The 22,154-nt window shown below is 34.3% G+C and overlaps 11 protein-coding genes and 5 pseudogenes across 16 annotated transcripts, besides 4 other annotated features; 2 read left to right on the top strand and 14 right to left on the bottom strand.

Moving 5' to 3' along the window:
• Positions 1 to 118: part of a mobile genetic element that runs on past the window's edge.
• Positions 18 to 118: a terminal%2Cinverted (terminal inverted repeat of Maverick-3 transposon ID:TVAGG3_1078860).
• Positions 119 to 196: 78 nt separating this feature from the next.
• Positions 197 to 1,510: a mobile genetic element.
• A 250-nt stretch (positions 1,511 to 1,760) lies between these two features.
• Positions 1,761 to 22,154: part of a mobile genetic element that runs on past the window's edge.
• TVAGG3_1078840 (uncharacterized protein) lies at positions 1,943 to 2,263 on the bottom strand (the record flags this gene model as incomplete). The annotated part of the gene is made up of 1 exon (XM_001295087.1): positions 1,943 to 2,263. One exon carries the CDS (start codon positions 2,261 to 2,263, stop codon positions 1,943 to 1,945), a length of 321 nt encoding a protein of 106 aa, XP_001295088.1.
• Positions 2,393 to 2,629, bottom strand: TVAGG3_1078830 (uncharacterized protein; the record flags this gene model as incomplete). The annotated part of the gene is made up of 1 exon (XM_001295086.1): positions 2,393 to 2,629. One exon carries the CDS (start codon positions 2,627 to 2,629, stop codon positions 2,393 to 2,395), a length of 237 nt encoding a protein of 78 aa, XP_001295087.1.
• On the bottom strand, positions 2,678 to 3,136 carry TVAGG3_1078820 (repellent protein 1 family; the record flags this gene model as incomplete). The annotated part of the gene is made up of 1 exon (XM_001295085.1): positions 2,678 to 3,136. The coding sequence occupies one exon, from the start codon at positions 3,134 to 3,136 to the stop codon at positions 2,678 to 2,680; it is 459 nt and encodes a 152-aa protein (XP_001295086.1).
• On the bottom strand, positions 3,382 to 3,951 carry TVAGG3_1078810 (annotated as a pseudogene). Its single transcript has one exon. A coding segment is annotated over exon 1 (570 nt).
• On the top strand, positions 5,814 to 6,377 carry TVAGG3_1078800 (uncharacterized protein; the record flags this gene model as incomplete). Its single annotated transcript, XM_051256600.1, has 1 exon — positions 5,814 to 6,377. The coding sequence occupies one exon, from the start codon at positions 5,814 to 5,816 to the stop codon at positions 6,375 to 6,377; it is 564 nt and encodes a 187-aa protein (XP_051076180.1).
• TVAGG3_1078790 (organellar and viral DNA polymerase type B) lies at positions 6,438 to 6,713 on the bottom strand (the record flags this gene model as incomplete). The annotated part of the gene is made up of 1 exon (XM_051256599.1): positions 6,438 to 6,713. The coding sequence occupies one exon, from the start codon at positions 6,711 to 6,713 to the stop codon at positions 6,438 to 6,440; it is 276 nt and encodes a 91-aa protein (XP_051076179.1).
• TVAGG3_1078780 lies at positions 7,352 to 8,307 on the bottom strand (annotated as a pseudogene). The gene has a single exon. A coding segment is annotated over exon 1 (956 nt).
• TVAGG3_1078770 lies at positions 9,309 to 10,075 on the bottom strand (annotated as a pseudogene). The gene has a single exon. A coding segment is annotated over exon 1 (767 nt).
• TVAGG3_1078760 (uncharacterized protein) lies at positions 11,200 to 11,508 on the bottom strand (the record flags this gene model as incomplete). The annotated part of the gene is made up of 1 exon (XM_051256598.1): positions 11,200 to 11,508. One exon carries the CDS (start codon positions 11,506 to 11,508, stop codon positions 11,200 to 11,202), a length of 309 nt encoding a protein of 102 aa, XP_051076178.1.
• On the bottom strand, positions 12,956 to 13,204 carry TVAGG3_1078750 (organellar and viral DNA polymerase type B; the record flags this gene model as incomplete). The annotated part of the gene is made up of 1 exon (XM_051256597.1): positions 12,956 to 13,204. The coding sequence occupies one exon, from the start codon at positions 13,202 to 13,204 to the stop codon at positions 12,956 to 12,958; it is 249 nt and encodes an 82-aa protein (XP_051076177.1).
• Positions 13,444 to 13,891, bottom strand: TVAGG3_1078740 (annotated as a pseudogene). Its single transcript has one exon. A coding segment is annotated over exon 1 (448 nt).
• TVAGG3_1078730 lies at positions 17,873 to 18,299 on the bottom strand (annotated as a pseudogene). Its single transcript has one exon. A coding segment is annotated over exon 1 (427 nt).
• On the top strand, positions 18,530 to 19,093 carry TVAGG3_1078720 (uncharacterized protein; the record flags this gene model as incomplete). The annotated part of the gene is made up of 1 exon (XM_051256596.1): positions 18,530 to 19,093. The coding sequence occupies one exon, from the start codon at positions 18,530 to 18,532 to the stop codon at positions 19,091 to 19,093; it is 564 nt and encodes a 187-aa protein (XP_051076176.1).
• Positions 19,320 to 19,934, bottom strand: TVAGG3_1078710 (uncharacterized protein; the record flags this gene model as incomplete). The annotated part of the gene is made up of 1 exon (XM_051256595.1): positions 19,320 to 19,934. The coding sequence occupies one exon, from the start codon at positions 19,932 to 19,934 to the stop codon at positions 19,320 to 19,322; it is 615 nt and encodes a 204-aa protein (XP_051076175.1).
• Positions 20,358 to 21,212, bottom strand: TVAGG3_1078700 (protein of unknown function, DUF4106 family; the record flags this gene model as incomplete). The annotated part of the gene is made up of 1 exon (XM_051256594.1): positions 20,358 to 21,212. One exon carries the CDS (start codon positions 21,210 to 21,212, stop codon positions 20,358 to 20,360), a length of 855 nt encoding a protein of 284 aa, XP_051076174.1.
• Positions 21,375 to 21,569, bottom strand: TVAGG3_1078690 (uncharacterized protein; the record flags this gene model as incomplete). The annotated part of the gene is made up of 1 exon (XM_051256593.1): positions 21,375 to 21,569. One exon carries the CDS (start codon positions 21,567 to 21,569, stop codon positions 21,375 to 21,377), a length of 195 nt encoding a protein of 64 aa, XP_051076173.1.

Genomic DNA, 22,154 nt, shown 5'->3' with positions numbered 1-22,154 from the left:
GCGCCTGGAAGCCCTCCGAATATATACTTCATTTATACTAAACATCTTCAGGGCTAGAAGGCACGAAGTGCCTGGAAGCCCCGCTACCTTTTTTTTTTTTTTTTTTTTTTTTTTTTTTTTATTTATACTAAACATCTTCGGGGCTAGAGGGCACGAAGTGCCTGGAAGCCCCACTACCTTTTTTTTTTTTTTTTTTTTTTTAATACGATAAAAGTAATTGGGTGCAACTTCTTCTAAAAGATTTTTGACAAAAACATCAATTCTTTGATTTTTAACGCAGCCAAAATCGTGATATTTTATCTTTTTAAATAAAGATTCAGAAACGTTATTCACAACGGTTAATTCATTTGGTCTGGCAGCGGCTATCCACATCATAGCCAACAATTCCTTATACAAAATTCAAAAAACTTGGGTGCAATCAGTTCTGATTGCACCCAAGTTTTTGAACTTTCTTGAGGGAATTAAAGGGTGAGAGATTTATAGTCTATCTATATATCTCCCACCCTCTAATTCCCTCCCTGACAGCGGGAAACTTTGTCTGAATGTTAAACTATTCAGACAAAGTTTCCCACTGTTTGCGAAGGAATTGTTGGCTATGATGTACTGATCATGAATCAGTACATCATAGCCAACAATTCCTTATATAAAGTTCAAAAACTTGGGTGCAATCAGTTCTGATTGCACCAAGTTTTTGAACTTTCTTGAGGGAATGGAAGAGTAAGAGGTATACATTATGAATATATACCTCTTACCCTTCCATTCCCTCTCTGACAGCGGGAAACTTTGTCTGAATGTTAAACTATTCAGACAAAGTTTACCGCTGTCAGCGAAAGAATTGTTCCATCTGGTGCATAGAGTGTGAATCTATGCACCAAATGGAGCAAGCCCTCGCGAAATTGCCAAAACTTGCGTCGCATTTCAAAGATTGCGACCCAAATTTTGGCGTTTTAGTAGAGATGGAGTATTTTTGAGTCACTGACCTATATGCAGTGGCTCAAAGGGCTCCATCTCTGCTTTGAAGCAAGGAAACTTTCCTCGAAATTTTGATAATTTGAAGAAAGTTTTCAAGCAATTAACAAAGGATTACTCGCTATGAGGTAAAAATTCTAGATTTTCACCTCATAGCGAGAGCTTCCCTTTCATTGCTTGAAAACTTTCCCCAGCTTCAAAATTGGGGAAAGGGCTGTAAAGTCGACTCCGATACCAGCAGGTACCAGAGTATTTAAAGAGAAGCCCTCGTACGAGTTTCTATGAAGACCTTCTCATTCAAGAAGATCTTAATAGAAAATCGTACGAGGGCATTGGAAACTCGCGTCTGGTACATGTTGGTACCAGAGTGTTTGAGATTTGAAGACTCTGGTACTAACATGTACCAGAATTTATGATGAATTTAAGATGGACCATTATAAAATGGTAGCGGTTTGTTTCAAAAAATTTTAGATGAGATTTGCATAGATATAGATTATATGATTTATACATATGAAAAATAATATATAAAAATATAATTTTGGAAAAAAAAAAAAAAAAAAAAAAAAAAAAAGGGAGTGGGGCTTCCAGGCACTTCGTGCCCTCTAGCCCCGAAGATGTTTAGTATAAAATGAGGTTTTTATTCTGAAATGTTTGCTTTAATGTTTTTTACGGATGGAAATGAACTGGATATCGTCTGAGTCTTCGCTTGTTTCCTCCTCTTCTTCTTCTTCGTCCGAATTGTCTTCATCTTCACAATAACCAGATAAGAAGATGGTTATTTTGGTTTGTTCAGTTAGTATACAAGTCTCGTGTACGGAGGCACTGCGTTCCTCCGTACGCAATACTTGTGAATTTGACACTTTACAAAACCGTTAACGTATATTTTACAACACAAACACAAACACCAACCTAACCTTAAATATTTATAAAGCCGCCAACCACTTCACCTCACTAATGTAAAAAATAAACGTTCTCACTTACAAAAGTATTGCAACTCCTCCCATTGCTGTGCTTCACATAACAGTTCATATTCTTCTGACTCACTTTCTTCTTCATATAGGTCAAAGTTACTGTCAAAATAAATGTTAGTAAGTTTTGACAAAGCTAATGAAACACGTTTACCGTTTGTATCGTATGCTTGTATAAACTTTCCATTCTTCATTCCTTCATAAATGCTTAAACTAACTTTACCCTTTCTCCCTCGTATCTGATAGAATGTATTTTCACGAGGAACAAAGAACAAATTCTTGAACTCATGACCGTTGTAGTTTGTTATCTCAATAGTTTTCGTCATTTATATAAAAATAAAATAAAAAATAAACTTAAAAATAAACGTTGTCAGAGGTGAAAAAATAAATTTAGGTGAAGTGGTGAGATCTCACCTGTTTTTTCACCTCTTTTTTCACCCGTTGAATTCATTACTTTATAACTCTCTTCCTTTCTCCAACTCTTCTAGCTTCTTCTTAAGTTCAGCAATGTTGTCTTCATGAAGTTTAATCTTTCTCAAAATTCCTTCTTTATCTAATGGTTGCTTTATCTTTCTAAACTGAACTCTACCATCCTTCATAGTATGAATGTAAAAACCTTCTGGAATAGTTCCTGATTTAATGTATTCTACCAAAAACTTTTGTTTCATTGCTTCAGTGACTTTAGTCGTCATTTCAATCAAATAAAAATTTTAATATTAAATAAAAATAACGTTATTTTTTCAGTAAGGAAACGCAGGAGTTTTACGATTTATTTGAGGCGTGGGTTCTGGTTTAAATGTTGGAGTCGGTTTAGGAGTTGACTTTTGAACAGGAGTTTGTACTTCCATAGGTTCAGGAGTTATTGAAGGTTTTGCTTGTGAAGGCGTTGGTTTTGGCGAATGTGTTGGAGTTTGTTTAACTTCAGCTACTTCAGTATTATTTATAACATTTGCTTTGTTTCTTTTCAACATCATTACTGCTCCTGCTGTAGCTAGCAAACCTAGTGGGAGACCATATCTTATATAAGGACTTGACCAAATGCTATTTTTGACAGGAGCTGGTGGAACACCTAACCTTGGTGAAACTGCTCTTTGCCATTGTGCAGCTCGTAAGAAATATTCAATAGGTGCTCCATAATCGTTTGGTAAAGTTTGTTTCACAGATGGTGAAGGTTCACGAGAGCTTGATGAAGAACTCATTTATAAGCTTTAAAAATAAACGTTCATCCTTTATTCCTCACTGTCGTCCGTGCTAAGTTATAGTCGTCAAGTCTTATTATTGGTATGCCTGACTGTCTTACTTGTATTGCAAAGCAACAATCCCTCATAAATCCAATAAGTGGCTTTGGTACATTTTCAGTTGCTAGTTCAATAGGTCCTTTAACAGACAATTTGTATGTTATTGGAGCAGTAGATGTTTGACCTTGCTGGAAGCAAAAGTCCACTTCTGTTGGAAAACCACATAAGAAATGTGTGTTGTCATAGCTATCCCATTTATGTTCCACACTACCATCATCCACCAATGACCTCATAACATCTTCATTAAATCCTATCATATCATTGTTTGTATTGCAAGCGTTCGCAACCATTTCATAAAATACAGGTCCATATGATTTTTCAGGTTCTGCAGGCATATTTCCATAAGCTCCCATGGAAAGCTGAAGATATTTAAACTTAGGGTTCTCAAAATTAACATAATAGTTGTCTTTCTTTCTAAATAGTGCCCAAATACTTTTAACATTAATAGGCGTATAAGCTGCTGTAAATGTTGCACTTGAACTATCTGTATTCTTTGAGAATGAACCGTCCATAGGAATCCAATCCATAACTTTAACAGGAAAACATAAAGCCTCGTTTGTATAATGTTCTACAAGTTCTGTATAAATGTTAGGGTCTAAAGAGAATGACTTTGGATGAATGAAACATTCATTAAAATCCATCTTTGTTCGAAATAGTTGCTGGGTTACAGTTGTAATAGTAACTGTTCCACTAGCTTCTACTGCCTTCGTTATCATAGTGAATGGTTCATTCCATGGAACAAATTTATTTGTCGGTGGATTTGAATCTGAAGCAAATGCAACTTTAAGAGTTGGATTGAAAGCAATGATATCATTTACAGATATAGATGTGCATTGTAAGGCGTCGCTACTGAACTTTACTTTAAGCTGAATGTTTCCTGCAAAAGCTGGAATAAATCGAATAGCTTCTAATGGAAGGAATCTTCTAACAGGAATTCTTAAACGAAGCTTAAAATCAAATGATTTTCCTGCTGTAATTGGACCACTAACAATTTGTCCTGTTCTGCATGTTCCCGAATGACTCCATACATCTTCATGTCGAGTCTTTGAAAAACATCTACTTTCTTTATTTGTTCGGTAGTTTGTGAGTTTGAAGTTATATATGCTTCTTCTCTTGCGTTGTCTTGAGAATATACGATACGACCATTTGCAAGGATTTGATATCCAGCAACTGCATAGAAAGCGTCATCGAAACCAATCCAAAATCCTGGTGGGTTTGTTTTATTGGAACCTGAACCAATTTCTTTATCTACAATAAATTGACCTTCCATTTTATACGTAATGAATGTATTGTAAAGGTCCAACATATTTTCACCAGGAGGTGAGAGATTGAATGTTACCCATGTGTTATCTTTAGCAGTTCCAGGTTGTGATGGAATCTTTGCGTCAGAATATTTTCTATTAGTGTCACCAATTTGAACTGCATTGTCTATGATATCGAAATATGAGCGAATCTGATGAATATGCTCTGCTGGAGTAAATTCGTTTAACTGTTCGTTCTGCATGTATTTACTTCAGATAAAAATATCTATTTACTTCATTATTCTCACTCTTCTTCTTGGTATTCGTGGTGGAAGTTGTTTCTTGACATTTTCAATGAACTGTACATTCTCTTTTGTCTCAACTTCTTTCACTGGTGGGTCAGGGTTCTTTGACTCGGTTTGTTTTTCAATGAAATTCACGAACTTTGCAATAAGCTCTTGGTTCGTTATTGAAAGTACATCTGGCTTCTTTTCTTCTTGTTTTTTTGCTCAGTTTGAACAGAAGGTTTTATATGGGCTTCGTGGACTTCACCCTTGCCATGCACCTTAATGTTGTCGCTCTCTGCATTCGCTAATGGAACCTTTCTTTTTCTTACGTATATTTTACCATCTTTACTCTGACTTACATAATAGAAAGGATGTTGTATTCCTCTTGCGTCATTTAATATAATAGACTCTCGCTCTGATTTTGACAAGCTCATTTTACATCGGTTAAAGTTTTAATTTAGTTTTTTATCTGCAGTCAAATGACTCAGACAATCCTACGGACAAGACCCAAGGGGTCATAGATGTTGAAGCATTGAAGAAAGAAATTCGTGAGCAAATTTTATCCGAACTGAAGGAACAAAAACAAGAACAAAAGCCAGAGAGACCAAAGAGAAAACTTAGTGAAAAACAACTAGCTGCATTAGCTGCTGGAAGACAGAAGAACCCACGTTTGCTGGCGAAAAAAGCTAGAGAAGAAGCAAAAGCTAAAGAAGCTGAAGCAAAGAAAGAGTAAATGGTTTATTTTTATCCGAATTAAATGTATAGACAAATACCTTTACTGTTGCGTTCAGTAGTGAAAACCCTGACGTCAAAATAAAGGGGAACAGAGTAACGTTTAAGTTTCCAACAGACTGGATTGTGAACATAAATGAAGAGAAGTACATTGGCATAACATCTATGTATATAACACGTGCTTTCAGAAAGGTTGACTTTATACTTCAAGTCGAGATAGAAAATGACGAACAGTCTTTAAGCGCCCAAAACATTCACATATACAAATACTTTAAAGACGATACAACATTGTTGCAATGTATGATTTCATTTAATGAGATGTTCGAGAAAAAGTTCAACATTGAAGTACAAACTTTACAGCCTTTACGTGAGTTTCTTGCACAACTGAAAGAAGAAGGTAGTCAGCCACAACTTATAGACTTTCATTATGAATTTAATGAAAATGAAGATGGAACTCATGACTGTCAATTCATTGTATTCTCACCATTCAATGAAGTCGCTAAAAAGAAAGAAAATCCATTACGTATAAGATTTCAAATCTCCGAACCAAGTGATGATTTTAAGAATGTTTTCAATTATGATGCAATGCTTCCGAGGAAAAATGAATTTTCAAAGATTGTAACACCTGGCATTTGGGATAGAAAGCAAGCAATACTTTACTCTAATATAGCCAAAGGCGTTGAAAATGAGTTCATTGGTCATACAAGAACTTCACCACTTCCTAACCCTAAATACTATAAATTAACTGGCTTCAATCGTGAGTTTTGGATAGACATGTACTCCACTCATGACCATAAATGTCCAGTGTTCTTGCCTCCAGATGGGAAGGACTGTCTCTACATTGAAGCACAACTCTTAAACTCTACCATCGCAGTATTGTAAAATCTACGCTAGCTTTATTTTTATCACGAATGACCTCATTGCTGACAAAAATAAATGACCTCAGAACTTCAACTTACGAATAAAGCTTGTTTTAGTCGTTATTGAAAAGTTGAACTTTTCAGCAAAGCAAGGTTGACATGACTTACATAAGTCGAATGCAATCTCTTGACCATCATGAAGTGCTTTGTAAAGTTTCATTAAACTGAACTCAGAGTCTTTGTCATATGTTCCAACAGGTATGTGAATGTTCTTATCTTCATTGTAATAGCATTGTATAGCTTCAGGAAACATTTCATTAGCGGTTAAAGCAATAACATCTTGCTTCACGCCTTTCATTCTGCAGTGAAATGCAACTTCATTTAAATCGTTAGTGAGTAAGTCTATGTAGGTCTTCTTTCCACAGAAAATACTTTTATAAGCTAAACTTTGTTTTCCAGGTGTTATTTCTGCAAAGTCGCTATGAAATTGACCAAGGTTCTTTCCTATAAGTTCTCTACCGTATCTCTTCTTAAACTCTGCTGCAAGCTTTGGGATGTCTTCATTATATAAGTGCATACTGTCGGTATCCTGGTAAAAGATTTGAACCCATGTCCTCTGCAGTACAGAATACTTCATTCATAATACGTTTTGACATAGACAGAATATTAACACCAAGTGGACAGAAGTTAAAGTGTCTGCAAATGCTTTTCGTTAGCTTGAAAATAGTTTTATCTGAACCATCCAAACCTTCGAACTTCACTATATGGTTGTAATTTCTTATAGCATATCTTATAGCATCTTTGTCATCTACTATGGTTATTTTTGACTCAATAGGAGATAGAATAGTTTTGCCATAAATGCTGTTCAGAATGAGTTTTATAATTTCTTGTAAGGGGTTTTCTTCTTTCTTATACTTTAACCTTAACTCAAACAACTTCTTTACTTCATCTCTTATTCTCATATCTCTGTTTCCATCGTAATAGTATCCTTGCAACACTTCACATTTGACACCTTGATATTTTATGAGGTCTTGTAATGTTATATGGTCAACATACATGAGACAGCAAGTGTTTGAACTTCTTGGAACGTTAAGTTCTGGATTTAGTTCAGGGTCGCAAACTATTAAATGAAAGTGTCTGGGTATACCAATCTCTGTTATCTTAATGAGAACAAAGAAGCCAGACATAAACTTTTCACCAATGGGTTCCTTTTGGTCGTCATCGAATAAATGTCTCATGAGATACTCTGTGCTTAACATTTCTTCCTTCAATACTTTTGGAATACCTTCTAAAGTATAAAGTCTTGCTATAGCTGAAGGATATAATGAAACAGTGTCGAAGTCAGCAATGAGTTTCTTTTTGCTCTTTTGTTTCATGTTATCTGACAACATACATCTTCCACCTTGAATGCATCTCGAAATAAATTCTCTTGGTTTATTTGAGAGGTCATAAAGATTTCCATTCGGGAAGTATACTCTGTTCTCAAACAATTTGTTAGCAATAGAACAAATACTAACGTAGTCATAAACGTTTAAATCAAACTCTTTCAATAAGTCATTGCGGAACTTTACAAAACCTTCTCTTAAAATTCTTACATCTTGTTTGCAGTAAAACGTGCTATATTTTTCTAAGTCGAAGTGGTTTTCATCTATTCTGCAACCTTTGATGGAATCTATGTTCTTCATAAATGTATCTGCATCATGGATAAACTTACATGCTTCAGAAATGACACCAGTTCTGTTGTCATTTGCTAACAAAACACTGCTGTAGTAGTTATATGGAAATACTTCTTTCGGTCCTGTTTGTAAGTTAAACATAGCAGGAAATAGTTTAAGCTTCTTATTTATAACACTGTAAGAGTCTTTTATAATAATTGCCCGTCCTTTATATAAACCAGTTATTTGCATTGTTCGTGAACCTTTAATGATGGGAGTTCCTTTCACTTCTGTCATGTGTCTTAAGATGAAGTTTATGTCATAACTGAGGTTATGGAAATATATTAAACTCTTGTCAGGAAGTCTTTCCAAAAATTCTGTTGCACAGTTTTGACCCCAAATACTTTCACTAACTGAACCATCTTCACTGTCATAACAGATGTTAAAAGCTTTATGAAAGCCATCCGTACTACACTCAAAGTCAGCAAAGAAAACGTGCTCAGGTATGAATTTACATTTAGCTTTATTTACTTCTTTTGACTCTGCTTTCTTCTTCAGTTGTACACAATACTTTGGAGCATATGTCAAATCTTTAAATGGTGCAAGGTTCTGTTTATATAAGTCAGTCGTATATGTGAAAAGTTCTCCATAAGAAATAGGTTCGAAATATTTGCACTCCCACAATGTTTTCATAACATCCCATACGGTGTGTTCTATCATAACGAACTACATATTTATCTTCTCTCTTTGTATATCTTCATCTGTTTCTCAATGTTCATTCCACCACAAGCTTTGAGAATTTCTTTATAGTTTCGAATGAAATATGTTGTCATTGGAAGTCTTTCATTTAGCATGTAGTGGTCTTCAACAAGAAGTAAGTCAATAGTTCTAACAGTTTCGCATTCTTTTGGTATATATCTCTTTATTTCATTATGTCTTGAGTCATTGAATAACCAATGGTAACATTAAATGCTATACCTGTTGCGTCAGAAATTTCTTGTACTTTACTTTGAGGAAAGTCTCTAACACGAATGACTTCTCTCATGTGGTCAATAGTTTCTTCATTTACTCCAGCCTGAATGCAAGCATAAACGAAACAATTGTCCTCTGTCATAAGTGTTGCAGTTCTTTTGTTCAGTTCATTGAAGATTTGGTAGCGTTCAAGATTTATAGGTAATGTGCAAAGATACTTCCAGAACTGACCGCTTCTCTTCTTATAAAACTTCTTTTCACCATTATCTTTCCAAAAGCTTTCTATAAGTGCTGGGTTTCCTGTTTGCTTAAGAGCTTCCAAAATGGCTTTCTGGTCATTTGTCAGTGTGCTTTCATCTCTATATGGTCTCTTTTTTGGTTTGCCTTTCTTTACATCTGACATCGTTAAGCCTTCATATTCTGTTAAATCATACATCTTTATTTCAGTAAGATTCTTTATGTTTGTCAAGAAGAAGTCATAGTGCATTTCAACAATACCTGCAGCATTTGCTTCTATCTCTGATATAAAGTTCTCCTTCAAGAGCTGATGTAGTAATGTTCCAATATTATTGAGGTTTAACGTAGAACATTCATACTTTCCACCAAGTTTATAACATACCATCCATCTCTGTTGGGAGTTTATTTTAATTTTCTCTAAGAGTCTCATGAAAACCTTACCGAAATGTTTGTGTAAGTAGTCTCTGTTTGGTTCATCTAAAGCTTCGATGTTAAAGTCAATGAGTCTATTGCCTGACTTCACATTCCTCTTCCTATTTTCTTCATCTTTCTTTAACCATCTCTCACCTTCTTTTGGTTTGTCGTCAATGGAACGAATGACATTATTAGCTTTGCGAACTTGTTCTATAGCACTTTTAAACATCTCTCTTCTCTGTTGTTTCAGTGTGTCATCTCTCTTTCGTGTTTCACCAACGTTTGCATTTGTTATGTCAAACATTTCTCTTCTTACTTCATGTGGTACAGCTCTTCTTGTTTCACCAACGTTTGCATTTGTTATGTCAAACATCTCTTGACGAACGTCATGTGAAAGAGCTTTACGAGTATGACCAACGTTTGCATTTGTTATGTCAAACATTTCTCTTCTTACTTCATGAGGTATTGAACGTCTATGATATAAGTCAATAGCAACGTCATTTAAAGGAAATGCTCTTGCATGGACTTCGTCCTCGCCGCGTTGCGGCTTTATGAACTCATGAATTCTATCATAAGTTATTTCACCATTATAGTCATTGAGGATGTCAGCGAGTGCCTTTTTGTTTGTTGTGTAATGCTTTGCAACATCTATATTAGCTTCTGTAAGAAGTTGTTTTATTTCCGAGTGTTCTAACTTAGACAACTTCCGATACATCTTTAGTAGGAAATAAAAAAATATTTTTGAAAAAATTAGATTAGATTTTTTTAAGTTATTTTTCAAAATAATTTAATATTTTTATTTTAATGAAACACATGCAAGATTGCAAGTTCTTTTCATACAATGCTCTCGCTACTGTCATCAAGAATGAGTTCAATAATGCTTCAAACGTCAATGTTATCTTTAACAAGAAGTTTGTGAAAGAATCTAAGTTTGGTCAGTATGTCAGACCATTAGCTATTGTCATTGACCGCAAACGTTATACTTCACAAGAGTTAGCAGTAGTTTTGAAACAAAAGGTTTCTTCGTGAATGTCAAAGATACTCATTATACTATTATAAAGAACTCCAACATTGACTTCTTCAGTATTGCTATGAATCTTTCCGAACAGAAAGAATATAAGAAGGGTGAAACAAATGTGAAATATTATTCTTCATCTCTGAAAACAATAACGAACAAAGATGTTATACAAAAGTTCTTACCAAAGGTTGAAGAAGCTTCTATTGACATTGACGAAGGAAGTGAAATGGTTGAAGAAATTGACCCTGACGTCATTTAAGCAAAAATATATTTTTGGTTAGTCTTCATATCGATATTTTACAACAATTCCCCAATGTATAAACTTTTCATACGCTTTTTCATAAGCTTTATATACCTTCAGAAATTTTGCATAATCTTTAGAAGCATTTAGATATTGTTTAAATGCTTTGTATGTCTTCAGAAATTTTGCATAATCTTTTACATGTTGTTCGTTCTCTTCTTCTGTCATGAGTTCCGAATATTCTAAATTCATGTTCTTTCATATGAGATAAAATTTTATAAAAAAAATAAAATTAGCTTAGATTTTTTTATTCTTCCTCTTTGAAGTTATCGAAATATTCTGTTATTTTTTCCTTCAGTAATGTTAAGTCTTCTTTGAATGTAAGTATTGTGCAACCTTTGATGTCATAGTGTGTTTGAGGAAGAGTATTTTTGACAATTTCCTTTATTTGCTCATTCGGTGTCATTGAAATCGGTAAGTTTTCACGATAGAACCAGTTTCTGTCAGATTTGTAAATCTTAGCAAGGTCATAAAAGCTTTTGTTGTTTCTTCTGACTAAATGCAACATAACCATATCTCTATCTTCTTCTTTCTCCAACTCTTCAGTATATATCATATACTTATAACTCTTTTCCTTTCCTTTTGGTACCGAACGTGGTATTCTTTTCTGTATGCTTTTGTCTTTGGATTCAATGACTTCATCTTTTGCTTGAAGTTTCTTTTCCATCTCTCCACGTTCTTGTCTTGATATTTCATCTAAATCTGAAAATAAACATGCATAACGAGGTGAAGCCCACATTGCTACTGCATTTACTAAAAGTCTATGAACATAATAAACCTTTCAAACCAGGAGCCAAATTCTTGCGATTTTCGTACGGAATCTCTTCCCTCGGTTTTCCGAGGGAAGCAATCATATGAGGAAATTCTTCTAAAAGTTCTTTTGCCTGTTGGTTTTCAAACCAATGATATGCTTGCTTTGTAGAACGAAGAGCATTCATTATACTTTGCATTTGGTACATATCGTCTTTGACCGAACGAATGAGACGGAGTTGTTTGTTAAACTGTATGTACTCGTATTCTTCATTTATGGCTTCATGAACGATAGCAGTTGTTGTGTTCTCTGTTGTTGACATATCTGTCCTTACATACAAAATAAAAAAATAAATAAAAATAAAACTAACTTTATTTTTCTGTGTTAAAGAAATGTTAAAAATTCAGGGTTACATATGTGAAAAGAAGTCACGAACAAATGAAGGTCATAAGATTCAGCACATAATTCTGAATTGAATGGTGTGTCATACATGTCAAGCCGTCAAGAATTGAAGGAGATACGAGGCTATAAAGATTTTGGATATTTTCTGACACACACCCTGAGGGAAAAGTGACAAAACACGACGATAGAAAAAAGTGACAAAATTGAGAGAAAGTTGTTCCCCGACCAAAATGCAATCATGTTGAAAAAGTGACATTTGTAAAGTTAGACGATAGGATTTCCTGAAAAAGTGCAAGACTTGTTCTGAATCAGGACAAGATTTGTCTTGAAAAAATACAAGACTTGTTCTGAAAAAATACAAGACTTGTTCTGAAAAAATACAAGACTTGTCTTGAATCAGGACAATTGTTCTCAAATTTGAGAACTTTACAAGAAAAACTGACTAAAAAGTGCAAGACTTGTTCTGAATCAGGACAAGATTTGTCTTGAAAAAATACAAGACTTGTTCTGAAAAAATACAAGACTTGTTCTGAAAAAATACAAGACTTGTCTTGAATCAGGACAAAACTTTACAAAATGTAAACTTTACATAACCGTTTCTATCGTACATGATATTTAGTTGACATTGTAAACTATCTTCATGTAAAGTATGGCGGTTTTGAAACCGTCGGGAACCTTCACTTTTTTGACGAACTTTCCGCAGCAATTTTTAAAATTTGTGAAAACTCAACGGTTTGACACGTGCCATATGTCATTTTACTCAGAATTTTGTGCTGAATTCAGCAAAAATAATGTTTATGTTAGCATGTTAGATCTAACACGTTTTCTAACCTCTTTCTAACATAACTATTTACAAGCGTTTTACATGGTATATGTTGCGATGGTTCATGACTTTAAACAGTTTTGTAGCTTCTATTTCTTCTTTTAGTACATCGAATGTTTTAACAATGCCGAAGGTTTCTTTATATTTCTTCTTGACGTCAGATAGAAGGAAATCGTCAGCAGTTGGATAATTTTTGTTCAGAAATGCTAACATGTCCATTTTATCTTCTGCTGGCTTTTCTACTTCTTTCTTTAAATCTGCATAGTCGTTTCTCATTCTTTCTATCTCTTTGACGGAGTAGTTATATTTCCTCATGCTGCTTACATTTTGAACATTGCGGGTTCATTTTTGCGTTATACATTGAAATTTGACCTGCTAAAACAACTAAGCGTCAATTGCTCTCTTCATCTCAAACATAGCGGGTCTTAGTTGTTCGTTCCATACTTTGCCTCTTCTATCTTTATCTCTTATTTCCCAAACACATTCAGCAACTAATGAAACAAAGTTATCGTAGGTCTTAAATTCTTCAGATTTATATATGTCAGAAACATTCTTATAAACCATGTCGCAATCTTTGTCCATAACTTTATGGTTGCAATGAAAACCAAGGAATTCATAATTTACTTTACGTATGAACTTCTTTATTTCTACTGAGTCAGTTGTTTTGACTTCAATTTCGTCGAATTCAGGAATAGTTAGTTTTTGTTGTTGGATTTCAGGCAATTTGGGTAAATGGTCAATAATGTCCTGCATTTCATAAAGATACTGTTCATTTGTTTCATCTTTCGCACTACAGTCTAAATTACTTGTTAAAAGTTCTTGCTTTATCTTCTGGATTTTTGTTTCGAAAGTATATGAAGAAGGAATGAAGCTTTTCATCTCTACTAACATAGATGTTGGATTCATGACTAACGAGTTTGGTGCTGTAGTTTGAATTGTTGTTGTGCCGATTGTTGAAATCATATCTTTACATACAAGATAAAAATTTTTCTTAGAAAAAAATTAGCGTTATTTTTTTTTCATAAGGAAATGTCAAAAATTCATGATTTTCGAGAGTTTAGACCATGTTAGAAAAGTGGTTAGAAAACGTGTTAGATCTAACATTCTAACATAAACATTATTTTTTGGTGTAAATAAATGGTACCATTAATGATATCATGACTGTTCTCATTCATGTCTGATTTACATCTAATGAAAAAGTTTAGAAGAATTTTCTTATTCTTTCTGGCATATTTTTGTCTTTCCAGTACTCCCGCTCTAATGGTCCCAGATGTGTTGGCTTTGACTCTCTCAAGTTCTTAGATGGTATAACATCTTCAACACCTCCTTCATATCTTACTTTATAAGTGTCATCGTTTATGTTGTAGCCAAGTATTTCAATAACCACTCTCGCTTTGCTTCGTCAATGGTTTCAGCAAGTTTGCCATTACTACTTTCAACTAATTTATGACGAGGATAAAATGCTATGGAGTCGTCAGCAGCTTTTATAAGATATCCATTACCTTGTGTAGAGTCTACGATATAATAGTTTCTACTTAACCTTAAACGTTTCTTTGTCAACGGTTTGTCGTCAAGAACTACACGAACTTTTGTACCAGGAATGAGGTAAATTGTGTTGAATTTTCTGATATTTTGTTGTTTGGCTTCGTTTCTTTTGTATATACTTTTTTCTTGTTGTTGTGTCATTGAATTTGGTGTATGTCCTGTTGTAGAATGTGTTGAGGAATTATATACTTCGAGAAATGTTTCATTGTTTTTCGGTAAAGTCTCGCTCTTGATTTAAATCTCTGAGCGTTCTTAGAAGCGGTTTATGATGCCGAGTATGTTATGGTTATGGTCTTCAGTAGTGTAGTGAGTTATGTTATGCTTAATGAGAAATTCTGTGATTTCATTGCTGAGGTATGCACTGTCTTGGTCTGATGTTAATGAAGTGGGATGTTCTGCTACAAACTTGTAAAACTCTTAAAACTTCATGAGTTCCTTTTTTTTCATTGGATATGCATATGCTTTACGAGTGTTAACATTTATGAAGATGAAGGAATGGTTTATGTCCTCCTTTTCTGCTTTGAATGAGAGTGTCAAATTGGTATGCGTCAGGAGTGTTGGAGTAAATTGGTAAAAAGTAGTCGTAAGGGTTTATTTTTGTTTGATGTACAACATTTTTGTCAAAGAACCTTTTCACTTCAGCTCTGTTAGTAAATCCCCAACTCTTTGCAGCTTCATTGAATTCTTAAATGACCTCCATGGATGTTGTTCGAATACTTCTTTCAAGCTCATTTATGTAAAGTTTAAAGATTTTAACCAACTCGTATCCAAGCGTGCATTGTTATATAAGGAGGCATATAATCTTTTCCATTACCTGCTGGGTCTGTAATCCAGCTACAACATGCGTATGATTTCCTGCAGTTCCACAGAAAATACCTGTGCTAACATCTTTGGGTCATCTGAGATATCATATCTGTTCATTCCCTGTCTATTCGAACCCGCTGCAAGATTTATATAACCTCTTTTTGTTATTGAATGTGAATGGTTTCCTTCCACAGATGTTCTTCCACTGAACCTATGCATATGTGAAGGAAGGTTTTCAATACCTATTTTCTTTGAACCTCCCATCTTCATTGACTGCGTATTAGTGTAGAATGGAAAACTGTCAACTATTTCATACCATCTACCACCAAATAAAGTGTTTGGATTTATTGGATTCATAGACGTATAAACAGCTCCTATAGGATATATTAAATCATATATGCTCATAACTCTATAAACATATTCTAAAGAACTTATGTCATTAAATACCATTTGGAATGTATCTCCCGGATGAAATGTTGCATTTGTTCCACTTTTATAATGTAATGTTAGTTCAATAGAATTATCCAAGAAAAATTCAAAAGTATCTGGTTGAAGACCTCTAACAAATTCAAATGGAGTTGCTGTTCACCATTTATAATTTCTGTTGTAAATGTCATTGTATCTGGTTTCGAAAATTTCTTTGTTAGTTCTGCATCCACATAAGTTTTATCTGCTTTCTTATCTAACATTGTTGGTAGTTCATATGCTTCAAAGTTTCTGGCATGACTTTCAATGTTCCTGCAACTCTTATCTAAACTTTTAAGAGTATCTTTTACGCTTGTACTTGGATTTTCTAATGGTGCACTTGAACCAAGGTCAAAGTTCAATATTATGTCGTCTGCTCTAACAGTAGTGAAGGATTTATGTGTATGGTTCTTGTCAGCTTTACTGTCTAATGTAGCTTGAAGTTCATTTATATCGGAGATGTTGTGTTTATGAGATTTCAAAACTTTGTTCATTGCTTCGAGTTCAACTTTGTCAGCTTTACTTTTAATAGCATCTTCAAACGTTATTTTTGCCTTAACTCTCAAAGTAAATCTTGGTTCAACTAATACACCGTTAACATTGAAAGTAGAGGCATAAATTTCACCGGTATAACCAAATGCTTCTGGTGCTTTAGCTACATCATACTGTACAGTACAGCTTATGTCATAACCTTTAGCACGAATGTATTTATATCTTCTTTCATTAACATTTTTTGTCTTCGCTTCATCACTTCGTGTTAAATATCCATGGTAGTCCGTTATAATCTGTTCGTCTGAAGTTATATAATGAACATGGTTCTTGTCCGCTTTACTATTTAATGTAGCTTGAAGTTCATTTATATCGGAGATATTGTGTTTATGAGATTTCAAAACTTTGTTCATTGCGTCAAGTTCATTTTTGTCCGCTTTACTATTTAATGTAGCTTGAAGTTCATTTATATCGGAGATATTGTGTTTATGTTCTTTATCTGCTTTTTCGGCTAATTTCTCTTCTATCTCATTTATTTCAAGTTCATGCCTACCACCACCTCCCGAAGAAGTATTTTTCTTCAGCTCTTGAAGAACGTCCACTTCGCCATCTTTGGTGTCAATAATGAGACTTTGTGTTAAAACCTTTCCTGTCTTAATGGATGTTTGTAAAACTTCTTCTTCACCGTGTTCGGGTCATGGTCGTCATCATATCTTGTGAAATCAGAGATGTTGTCATACATTAAGCATATCTGTCTCAAAAGTTCTGCTATTTGAAACTGGAACGAAAGATATACAGAACTTTCATCATCTCCTAAAGTCAAGTCTGCTTTCTTAAGTATTTCTTGAATGTATGCAATGAGAACAGAGTACCTTGGAAAATATTCGAACAATATTTCATTAGCTGTTGGTTTTGGTGGTTCTTCTGGAGTTTCTGTTGTTTCAGTTCCTTCTGTTGGAGTTTCTGCATCTCTTGACTTCAATGCTCTTGCTCTCAAAGACCTAAATGTTAGAGCACCGGGTTTTACAAAGGACTTTATAAATGCTTTAATAGTTCCTGGTAAGTTATTGTTAGCATTAAGTAAGTTCCTTATGCTTCCATCATGTACGTCCATAGCACTATGTAAAAAATCTATACTTTTCTTGTAGTCAGCAATAGACTGACTGTGATTTTTTAAAGATTTGTCAATACCTTTAAGCCAATCTTCATGCATGTCTGATACTGAGCCAAGAATATCATTTGCTTCCTTTAGTGTATTTTGTGCTTGTCGTAAAGTATCCAATCCCGTACGTGCATTGTTTGCTATACGTCTTACAGTATCTATTTGACTCCTTGTTTCTTGCATCCAACCAGATAAAGTTTTAATAGTATCCGAACCATTTGAAATGAAGTTCAAAGCATTTTTAACGTCATTTAAAACTTCTTCACCAAGTACTGCCCATATCTTTCCGATTTGGTATTGAAGAACTCCATATGAAGCAGCTGTTAAACCAGTATTTATAAGGTCCCATATCCATGATTTAGCAGTTTTTCCATCCTTTCCATCCTTTCCATCCAAACCGTTTTCGCCTTGAGGTCCTTGTATTCCTTGTATTCCTTGTATTCCTTGTATTCCTTGTGGTCCTTGAGGTCCGGTGTCACCCTTCTCTCCTTTCAGTTCATCTTTATGTTCGTTATAATATTCTAATGTCATAAGGTGTACATCATTACTGCTACCAGCAACGCCGAGAATTTGTTTCTCATTCATGACTAAATTCTTTAGGCATTTAATGTTGTCGTCAAATCGAAAGCTCTTTAACAATTCAATGAGAACATTTAATACTTTCACTAATGAGGCATCTACTGTAGAATTTATATATTGCACCGTTCCATCATTTATGATAGGAACTTTACTTATTGTAATGAATGGGTCATAAGTGTTAAAAGTATCGAAATCAATGACTTTTTTAGTTTTTCCATCGTCAATGACTAAATCATTGCCTTCAATGGTTAAAGTTGAGTTTTCGTTTACTAGTTCATGTGCTCTTCTTGCTTCATTTGTTTCATACGCATATGCAGCAATAGTCATATTTTAATGAGAATAAAATGTTGTTCTATTTGCAAAGTACAGACCCAAACGAATACGGAATAGTAAAGCTACAAACAAACTTAGGTCTTCAGAATGAAGCACTTGCTTTCAGAGTTGTTGACTTCAATACTATCGCAACTTTTGTCATAACAGATGAAACAGATTTCATGGAGTTTGAAATAGATGGAAAGAAGCACGAAATAAGATTTCACAATAATGTAGAATATAAGATGGAAACATTAGCTGGAGTGTTAAATGCTCTCATAAATACTACAATAAACAAGGATAACGAAGAAAACTTAATGAATGTTAAACTTATTGCAGGAGTTTTGAAGTTCAGTTATGCAAAGGAGTTTAAGATAACACGAATGAGTCATAGAGTTCAATTGCTTCTGGGTGCATACCATATGACATTTCCTTTGAAAAGTGTTGACAAAACGATTGAGATGAAATCTGTTCCATACGTATGTTATGGTAATTGTTTGTACATTGAGTCTAAAATAGCTAATGTCACAGGCATTTCAGGAGTTAATAGTAAAGGTTCAGTAGAATATAAGTCTTTCTGTTATGCAGTCAATTCAATGTTCATTCCAAACGTTCCTGTCATAGCAACTCATTTAGGTAAATGGGTTCGCATTAGTCCTCATAATTTGAAAGACATGCAATTCAGACTAGTTGACTTTCAGGGCGAGCCTGTAGAACTGAAGGCACCAGTGCGAATGACTGTTGAAGTTGACTTTTTAGAAAATATTAAATGCAACAGCTTACAAGAGAACTCAGAGCTAAAAATATAAAGTATGAATGTTATGTATTAGGTCATGAACTTTGGTTGTTGCTGTTTGATGAAACAAATGAATTAGTTATGTCAGTCAAGAGAACAGAAAAAGGCGTCAAAGGCGCCGAGCGCAAAGCGCTATATTGTGTTAGTGAAAACTGCACCAAGTCAATAAGATTAGGTTTGCATTATGAAGATGAGTTCGATACTGTTGAAGAAGTTTTGGATAGATATTACAAATTGCTTTAATTTACTAAAACATATTTCAAACAAAGTTTATATTCTGTTGAAAGTTTTGTATATTCATTCGAATATTTATACTTAAACTCAACTCCTGTAGTTCCTGGTGTTTCAATGATGCGGATGTTACCTATTTTCATGAATGGTGGCGTTTGACCACAGCATTCGATTTCAGGGTCGAGATAGTCAATGACACATTGTTTCCCTGTTATTCGTGATATAACATTTTCAAGGTCCTCCTTTGTTAGAATTATTTGGTTCTTGCTTATAAGATTTGTCAAAAGCTTCTTATCGTCTTTGAGTAAAATTGTTTGGTATAACTGAAGAAGGTAATGGTCTACGTTATCTGAAGGATTTGTTTGAACATTTGTGTAAGGGTTGTCGTTGGCTTCTCTTGAAAGAACTTGGTCCAGTGGTGGATACTCTAACTTAACATCTGATGTAGCGTTAGCGTTTGAAGCTGAGTTTAAATTCACGGATTTCAGTTCTGGTTCTTTTTCTTTCAAACACTCTGAACTATAGTTCTTTATGACAATATTGTTTGTCGTTCGTGAGTCAACATTTGATGTTGGTTCAATTGGAACATTAACGGCACCAGCTAAGATGGATTTGCTTCTCATTTCATATAGAATAAAAACCTTTTATATGTATGAAATGAACAATATACTCGACAAGGGTTTGAATGTAAAGCTAACGAATGAAAATATTGTTGAATTCACCGAGACAGGAGCTGTGTATAAAGATGTAGAACTACTGAACAAAAGAGCAAAGGGAAGAAGCAGGAATATGAACAAAGGGTGGAAGCCTATAAAAATTTATGTCAATGATGGCTCGGGAGGTTCAAACATAAAGTATGCAGAAAGTTATAGAGTTTATGCTCTCAAAGGTGAAAAGCCTTCATTTAAGAACAGCTATTCTAACGCATATCCTCAAAAGCTAACGGATGGGGAAGTGGATGATATGAATGACAGCAAAAATATTAACAGAAATGGCGACAGAGATGCATGGAATTTGTTTACCATCAGTCAATTGAAGGTTAAACTTTAAAACAATGTTGGTCGTTCCCATGGAATATTTTTGACTTTAATGGTATTAGTCATGATATGAATCTCAAGGTATGAACGAGGAGAGATGAGAGACTTATATGCTTCCCAAATTTCTTCAAAAGGTAATGTTATACCTGACTGTTTCCAAATGAGTTCAATATCATAACGTGAGAAACCTTGAAAGATAACGAAGTCAGTTATGAGACGTTTTATGTTTAAAGCTAAAAACCTCCATGTTTGCATAAGTATTGCTACAGTTAAATGGTAATGTCTGACTTTAGTTATGATGTTAGCTAATGGTGAGTCTGGTTTTGACACTAAACCTTTTCCGGCGAAGTCGTCACAAACGAGCAGAGTGTTTGAAGGATACTTTTTGAAGGGGTATTTTGAAAGTTTTGATAGAATGTAGTTTGTAAGTCGTTTCATATCGTAAACTCCTGAGTATTGACGTAAGTGGTGTTTGTCAATAATTCTTTCCATCTCCTCAGAAGTCTTTTGCATTCCTGACTGTATGAACTCTACGATGGCATAATATTTCCTCTTACGTCGAATGTAACGTTGAAGAAATTCAATGAGTTCACTGTCTGGAACTTTAACGACAGAGGCTTGAACTTTTGACATAAATGTTTTCGCTGTTGAATCCATAGAGTCTGAAGTTGCTGATATAATGATTTGGTCATAGTAAGAGTCGTTTCCTAAACGCTCTGTTATGAGTATATGACGAATGAGGTTAAATGTCTTACCTGAACCCATCTTTCCACAATAGAAATACACACCATTTGAACAGAATTCATAATCTTTGCTGAAAGGAAGAATAAGAGAAGAGTTAAGTTTGTCTGTAGTTTCATTCATGTCTTCATCTACATCATGTATTAAATGCTTCATTTTATCTCCATTAAAAATGCAAGTCAGAAATATTCAGAACATAGCACCGAGTCTAACTGACAAGAGTATAAAGATATACTATGAACACGTTATGATGAAACCTACCAAAATTCAAGAAAGTCAGTATACTTATGAATATCCAAGACACTGGGTAGAGTATGTAGGAGGTGAGAAAGCTATTGAAATAAGACAAGTTAGAAGTATTCCAGCAGGAAGAACAATATTATTGAAGAACTTTAATGTTTTGAGGTATAATGATGAAACAAAGAAGCAAGATAGTTTTCCTGTTGCTGTGTATGTGAACCTAGACACAGGAGATGACATGAAAGTTTTTAACGCAAAGCTTCAAACGGTAGTGAGAGAACAACTGACTGCGGAAGAGCATCCATTACCTTCAGAAGTTACCATAGCATATAATTTTGAAACAAACTCAATAGATTTTAAAGTCATCTCTGCAAAGAAGTCAGGTTTTACATTTAATGAAGCAGATGTATATTCGAATGAAAACTTCAAAGCTATTGCATGGTTAGATAATGACGATTGCTTTAAGAAAATATTTAAATTCAGTGACTCAAAGATGTCAATAGATGACCTTCGTGGAATGTTACCATCGACGTTTACAGTAGAAGGTTCAGCAGGATTGCTTACAAGATTGTCAATTGGTGGTATTTGGTCTCGTGAGAACATTGTTATAAAATCCAGTATAAGTGAATTTGCTGAAGAATCTATATTATGTCTTTCAAACTACATGTATTCGCCGCCGAAGCATTATAGTATAACAAACTTTGTCAGTAAGTTTAACATAAGACTTGTCGAACCTTCTTCAATGAAAGATGTTGTGCTACCTAAAGATGGAAAGGATGGACTCATTATTGAGATGATTTTAATAGCATATTAAATGAGCTTGTT

This window comes from Trichomonas vaginalis, assembly GCF_026262505.1.
Source record: "Trichomonas vaginalis G3 chromosome Unknown ctg_131, whole genome shotgun sequence".
Classification (NCBI taxonomy): Eukaryota; Parabasalia; order Trichomonadida; family Trichomonadidae; genus Trichomonas; species Trichomonas vaginalis.
This window is presented reverse-complemented; position numbering and strand designations above follow the sequence as displayed.